Below are 7588 nucleotides of genomic sequence, written 5' to 3' on the forward strand. Positions count from 1 at the left end.
GAAAAAGGGGGATATATAAACACAACGGTAATTCTGACCCCCCCCCCATTCCATCCCAACAAAACCCGGGCGTTTGAGAGGAACCGTCAAAGGCGCTTTGTTTCCGACTCCCACATTTTAATGCAGCATCAAATCAATCTGACAGCAGAACAAAATACGGACTCCCCGAACCCTTCCGCTTCCTGCCTGAGGCCCCCCCCAACCCGCCGCTTTTCAGAGGGTGGAGAACCGGGGCAGGTCATTTCCCAGGATGACCTTGCGCTCCACGCCGTCCTTGGTGATGGCCGCCAGGCGGATGACCCCCCCGCTGGAGCCATCCCGGTCCATGGCCAGGGCGAGGGCTGGAAGAGAGGAGAGTGAATGAGATGAAAAAAAATGTTGAAATATACATTTATAAAGAAACCAGAAGCATTTTTACCGGGCATTGTTGGGAGTGATCTAAATAGAAAGGAATGTAAGCTCTTTTTATACGCGATAACAGCAGCAAGAATATTACTGGCCCAAAAATGGAAGGAAGAAGAATTACCGACAATCGAAGAATGGAGGATGAAGTTAATGGACTATGCAGAACTAGATAAACTAACAGGAAGGATTCGAAACCGGCGGGACCGGAAATTCACAGAAGACTGGAGTAAATTTACAGACTATTTGAAAAGTATTTGTGAAGAGCAGACGACGTTTGTAGGTTTCCAAGAAGTTTTGTGAGGAGTATTATTGGAAGTATTGCAAAAATGGAGAAGGGGGAGGATGATTTGTTAAGAGGTGTAAAGGCAATATAAAGTTAAGAAATGCCTAAGAAGTGGTTAAAACGGTGGATCAATCGAGGTGCTGATGGAAGTCTAAAAAGACTGTATAAGTGATAAGTTTTGTGGTACATTTTACAATTTATTTGTTAAAATCAATAAAAATTATAAAAAAGGAAGAGATGAGAGTGAGGCAGGACACCCCCAGGAGGACTGGGAGACACCCCCACCCCAATTTGAAGGGCCCCCATTCTGCATCCTTACCGTTGGCCGCGAAGCTCAGACACTCCTCCTTGCTCATCCCCGGCTTGTAAGTGGCGTCGACGAAGCCGTAGATGTAGGAGCTGCCCGAGCCCCCGATGGAGAAGGGCTGGCGGACCATCATGCCCCCCATGGGGACAGAGTACACCTGGGAAGGGGGGGGGGGAGACACAGTTATGAGCCAGTCCAGAGGATACAGCCCCCGCCACCCATCAGGGCTCAGAGAGTCAAGCGTAGGCTCCCGTGCCGGGGATTCAGGCCTGGCCCTGTGGGTGGGGAGGTGCCCGGCCAGCCTGCTTTGTTTGGGGGGCAGCCCCCCCACCTCACCTGTCCCCCTTTGCGCTTGTCCCAGCCTGCCACCAGGATCCCAGCCGTGAGGTCCTCTCGGTAGCGGTAGCACATCTCCTTGAAGAGGCTGGCGGCTGTGTGCACCAATGGGCGCTCGTCCAGTTCAATGCTGCGCAGTATTTTTTTTGGGGGGGGGGGAGAAGAGAAACGGGTCACACACAGAGCAAGCAGGGCGGAGACTGGCAGCCACAGGGGGCCGTGGACATCCACGCAGGCCAGACACCACCAACTCTAGAGTTCCCCAGAAATCTTCCTCGTATCTACGGGACGGCCTCTCCTGGTCTGCCCCACAGAGGACCTTAAGGTCCATGAAGAACCATAGTTTAGAGGTCCCGGGCCCCAAGGAAGTCAGACTCTCCTCCCCCAGGGCCAGGGCCCTTTCAGTGGTGGCTCCGACCTGGTGGAACACTCTGTCCCATGAGACCAGGGCCCTGCAGGATTTAACCTCCTTCCAGAGGGCCTGTAAGACAGAGCTATGCCACCTGGCTTTCAACTTGAACTTAGCCTGATCTTTTGTTCCCCTTCCTTCCCTCCCACTCCCCTTTTTATGAAGATTACCCGCTCTGGGATCTCACAGCTAACTCTCCCCTGGTCTCCTCGCTGGCCCAAATAGGACTAACTTAGCCAGCTAGCCCTGGTGATCATCTAATGTTTATTGGATGGATTTCCCCCCTACATTGATTCTTTAATTCTGAATTTATTGTTGTTCATGTTTTATGCTGTATTTTATGCTGGTTTTTTGTTGCATTAATTCAGTGTTTTAAATTTGTTGTTAGCTGCCCTGAGCCCGGTCTTCTGAACCGGGAAGGGTGGGGTATAAATAAAAATGTATTATTATTATTATTCTCCTGCAGCCTTCGTGCATAAGCACAGCCCTCCCAGTGACACCTGCGTAGCAGGGGCTGGACTAGATGGCCCTTGGGGGCCCCTTCCCGCTCTACGGTTCTATGATTCCCCAAAGTTAAAGCATTAGATCCATGTCTCTGGATTAGTCAAGCCCTGCCCCGTGTGAACTCCTGACTTGGCAGAATCTCCAGCTGGGAAGAACGTTCCCCAAGAACAGCAAAAGAATATGTTAACAGGCCTCTCCTTCTTCCAGAGCCGAGTTCTGTCACCAGGTGAAAAAGAGTGTGGTTCTATGGAGCCCCAGCAGGCCTGCTGGCTCAGGGGGGCCAGAAATGCACCCCCCACCTACCTCCCCTGCCCCCAGGACCCCCACCCTCCGTACCTGTGGAAGCCCAGCTGGTACGTAACGGCGTCCGCGATGGCCTGGGTGTCGGCAGCGGAGCCCGAACGGCAGCAGAAAATGTGGTCGTGGATCTGCGTCAGCTTGTCTGTGACACGGTTGGCGATGTACGAACTGCAAGAGGGAGGCAGGGGGCGGCATAAGCGTTGGGAGTGCATGGCCCAAAAAGGATTTCAGGGCGGCTGCTTCCGAGGGGCCCAGAAGCCGCCCATAACCTCCCGAACCGGAAGGGGAAATCACACGCTGGAAGCTGGCTTATTACAGTGTCTCGTACCCCTCCTCACAAGGGGTCTCTCTCCCAGCCCTACCCAGGGAGGCTGTTGGGGACTGAACTCTGGGGGCCTCCTGCGTGAAATGAAGGGGCTCTGATGCGCCCTCCCTCCAATTCAGAGCAAGATTCCGGTCCTCATGGCTCTGGAGAAAGGGCAGAATTGAAAAGGACCCCAGGAAGCAGCTTCACGTTAACTCAGAGCTCACTGCCCGGCACCAATGGCTCACCGCATTGCTGATTTGTTTAAGAGCAATGAGTTGCTTTGCATTTTGCAGTGTTTATTATGTAACTAGGCTAAGGCTAAAAGGGATGCGGATGGCGCTGTGGGTTAAACCACAGAGCCTAGGACTTGCCGATCAGAAGGTCGGCGGTTCAAATCCCCATGACGGGGTGAGCTCCCGTTGCTCTGTCCCAGCTCCTGCCAACCTAGCAGTTCGAAAGCACGTCAAGTGAAAGTAGATAAATAGACATCGCTATGGCGGGAAGGTAAATGGCATTTCCGTGCGCTGCTCTGATTTTCCAGAAGCGGCTTAGTCCTGCTGGCCACATGACCTGGAAGCTGTTCGCCGGCTCCCTCGGCCAGTAAAGCGAGATGAGCGCCGCAACCCCCGAGTCGGCCACAACTGGACCTAATGGTCAGGAGCCCCTTTACCTTTAGGCTAAGGCTGCTTGCAGTAAAGCTTTGAAACTCTCTTTTTTTATTTAAGCAATGGCTTTCCAGGGTTTCAGGCAAGGTGACATTCCCAGCCCTACCCATGAAGCTAAGGCCTTCTGCATGCAGGACAGGTGCTCGACTGCTGAGCTACGGCCCTTCACAAAACAGTGCCATCTTCTTGCAATTCCTCTTATTATTCTTCCTGGGATGGCATTCTGCTCCCAGCCACCTGAGAACAGAGGGAAATGCCTCCCAGGAAAAGCAATGTGGAGCTGGTTTTCTCAGAGGGTGCTGGGAGGCCCTTCACACAGACACCCCCTTGCCTCACTCACCCCGTGGTGGTCCTGGAGTCAGCACCGATGACGACCCCACCGTCAAACTCCACAGCCATGATGGTTGTCTGAGGAAGGGGAGGAAGAGGGTGAGGAACAAGCAAGGACCGTGGGGCCAAGCCCAGATCTCCAGGGCTTGCTGGAATCATAGATTTGCAGAGCTGCAAGGGCTCCAAAGGGTCATCCAGCCCAACCCCCCGCAATGCAGGAAGGGAGGAGGAAATCCCACCAGCTGCAGCTTCTTCCATTGCTGCCGTCTGGGTTGGGAAAAGGAAGGGCGACGTCACGCATAGTTTTAAAAAAGGATTGGGTGAATTAATGGTGGAAAAGAGGGCTCTTGAGGTTGGAGGCCTCAATGCTTCTGAATTGTTGTGAATAACACAGTTATTGTGCTCAGATTCTGCCTGCTGGATTCTTTTTCTGTGGCAGAGTGCAAAGCTCTGATTATTATTTTCACAGTGTGATTTATTTTATTTTGCTTTACACATCTTGCTTTGTGATGGCTTCGGATATACACAAACCAACCAACACTATTCCCCCCCCCCCCTTTTAATTGTGACAGCATTTAGTTGCAAATATGTTTGGCTGTTAAGCTGCTTTGGGCTGCCCTGGGCAAGGAGAAGGGGCTAAGAAATTCAACAGGTAAACAATGACAGCCACAGGGGCAGTGATGGAGCAGGGCCTCTGGGAGAGACCAGGGTTCGACTCCTGCACCCTGCCATGAATCTCACTTGTGGGTGTCTCTCTCTCAGCCCAACCTACACAGCAAAGCTGTTGTGATGATAAAACAGAAGCGGCAGCAGTGAGCAGTGACCATATGCTGCCTTGAGGTCTTTGGAGAAAAAAGGGGCAGGATATAAAACGTAGCAAAGGGGCCTTCCTTACATACCCACCCCCAAACTCGGCCCTCCAGATGTTTTGAGACTACAACTGCCATTATCCCTAGCTAACAGGACCAGTGGTCAGGGATGATGGGAATTGTAGTCCCAAAACATATGGAGGGCTGAGTTTGGGGATGCCGGCTTTAGGGGGCAAAAAAATTCCTCTTCCACCAAGCCTTGGGCTGACTACCATCCTATGTATTTTGAAATGTGCTTTTTGGGGGGAGTATTGTTTTGTTTTGTTCTTATTTTTATTATGTATTTTACATTCTCATCTTGTACACTCATGCAGCATACAAATTTAATAAATAACAATAGGACAGTAGTAATAAATAACTGGTAAGTTGCCCTCTGTGTGTGCCTACCAGGGAGCAAGCCTGCCTGTGCGGGGTGGAGAGAGAGGGTTGCCACCTTTGTTCTGGCAAAATACAGTGGGGGGGGTGCTTTTTATTCTGAATCTAGTTCTGAAGGGACTTCAAAGCAATCCATTACAATCTACTGCAGCCTCTGGGATCTGTCTCCCTCTATCACACACGCGGGCACAAGAATTTGTGAATCTGCCTGTGCTTGGCTACGCAGAGCTCAGACACGGGCATTGGGGTGTGTGTGTGTGTCCCTAAATGGCCATCGAGAGGGAGATTAGAGACCGGGAAATGTGGGACAAAGCTGCTCCAAGGCAGCACGATGAAGCCTTTTAATTAATAATAATAATAATAATAATAATAATAATAATAATAATGTGGTACATCAGGTTAAGTACTTAATTCGTTCCGGAGGTCCGTTCTTAACCTGAAACTGTTCTTAACCTGAAGCACCACTTTAGCTAATGGGGCCTCTCACTGCCACTGTGCCGCCACCGTGCGATTTCTGTTCTTATCCTGAAGCAAAGTTCTCAACCCGAGCTAATATTTCTGGGTTAGCGGAGTCTGTAACCTGAAGCGTATGTAACCCGAGGTACCACTGTAATAAATTTTACTTATACCCCGTCCTCCCCGGGCTCAGGGCGGCTAACACCAGTAAAATTACAGTAAAAACATGATATGGGGGGGGGGGATAATTTAAACTACAGGTTAAAATGCAATTTATTTTAGCCTCGTTTTAAAACCATAAGGGGAGGGAAACATCAGGGTCAGACTGAATCCAGACCAAAGGCCTCTTTTGCATCTAAAGGGGGGGGGCTATCCTGCATTACACAGGGCAGGGGGCCACCCTGGGGGGGGGACACACGAGGCGCTGACTCCCAGGCCAGCCAGGCAGCACAGAGGGGGGGGCAGCCTCTTCGGGGCAGGGACCTGGGCCCCCTGACCCCCTCCTTCTCCCCCCCCCACGAGAAAAGGAGGTAGGACCTGCTCCCCCCCCCCCCCAGGCCTGGGCCTCCCTGGCGGGGTTGTTGTGGGGCGGGGGGGCGGCGAGGGGAGCCCCCCTGTCCCCCCCCAGATCCCCCTCCCCCCCCTCCCTGACTCACCCCGGTGGTGACGGCCTGCTGGGTCCAGTCCGGACACCGCGCCTCCATCCCGACGCTCGGCCTCAGCATCGCCGGCGCCGCCATCTTGGATCTGAGCTACGGCACTGTCGCGAAACCGCCGAGCCATCGAGCGCGGCGCGCTTTGCGGCGCGGGAGGGAGAGCCGGGCACGTAGAGCTGCGAGCGCGGAAGAGGGGCGGCGTCTGCGGCCAGTTTCCGGGTCCCGGAGGAGGGGCGTGGTCACGCCGCAGAGCTATAAATGGTAGAAGGGAGGCCTGCGCCGATCTTCCGGGTTTTGTTTCTTCTCTCGTTTTAGTCTGCTACGTCAGGGGTCAGCAAACTTTTAAAAAAACATATATATTTATTAATTTTTACAAAACGTTTCCAAAGAACATATTTTCTTATCTAATACAATATTTTGGACTTCCATCAACCATATCTGAAGATTTTTCAATCTTTATCACTCAGTCTGCATTTCATTATTTTCACTATTACTTTTAACAGTCCTTCACTAATAATTCTCTTTATACTTTTCTCTGCAATATTTCACATAGTCCTCCTTTCAAAACTTCTTGCAATCTGTTGATTACAATTGCTTTTCCAATAGTTAATGTATTTACTCCAGTCCTCTGAGAATCTCTGGTCCCGCAGGTTTCGAATCCTTCCTGTCATCTTACCTAATTCTGCTAGTCCATTAAGTTCGTCTGGCATTCTTCTTTCGTCGGTAGTTCTTCTTGTAACTTTTCCAGCAGGGGCCGGTCCACTGTCTCTCAGACCTTGTGGGGGGCCGGACTATATTTTGAAAAAAATAATGAACGAATTCCCATGCCCCACAAATAACCCAGAGATGCATTTTATGCATTTTATTATATGAGCCTTTTACTCATGTAAAAGCACACTGATTCCTGGACCATCCGTGGGCCAGATTTAGAGGGCGACTGGGCCTCATCAGGCCCCGGGGCCTTAGGTTGCCTACCCATGTTCTGTTAGGTTTCTGTTTGTGCCACTGTGCAGTTTTTGGATCACAAGACTCTGTTTACATTCCAGAGATTCCAGACTGTTGGAAGTCTCACAGGAGATGGATGTTGATATTACCAGTTTCCTGTTTCTTTGTACCAGTTGCCTCTCTGCTTTCACAGAGAGAGGATGTATATTTCTTTCCTGCCTGCGTAGTTAGAAATAAAACTCTTAGCAATGTAGCTCATATTTCTCATCCTTCTGCTCCTGCTGTATACTCTGCTGAATGGGGAAGGTGCCTGGAGCCTCATCAAAGGCTTAGGTCGTTAATCACGTCGGAGGACTCGACCGGAGGAGTAGCTCAGTCAAACGCAAGTTCCAACATGTCCTACGTATTACAATTGTGTACCTCGGGGAGGATCACAGCATA

At 51.2% G+C, this 7588-nt stretch overlaps 1 protein-coding gene across 1 annotated transcript; it reads right to left on the bottom strand.

The window, feature by feature from the left end:
- Positions 1-96: 96 nt before the first annotated feature.
- On the bottom strand, positions 97-6354 carry PSMB6 (proteasome 20S subunit beta 6). The gene is made up of 6 exons (XM_083410795.1): positions 6203-6354; positions 3857-3924; positions 2581-2712; positions 1332-1461; positions 1008-1152; positions 97-341 (listed from the first exon to the last, which is right to left on the bottom strand). Exons 1-6 carry the CDS (start codon positions 6284-6286, stop codon positions 214-216), a joined length of 687 nt encoding a protein of 228 aa, XP_083266921.1. The 5' UTR covers positions 6287-6354; the 3' UTR covers positions 97-213.
- Between the last annotated feature and the right edge of the window lie 1234 nt (positions 6355-7588).

This window comes from Podarcis tiliguerta (genome assembly GCF_965153285.1).
Source record: "Podarcis tiliguerta genome assembly, chromosome: 13".
NCBI lineage: Eukaryota > Metazoa > Chordata > Lepidosauria > Squamata > Lacertidae > Podarcis > Podarcis tiliguerta.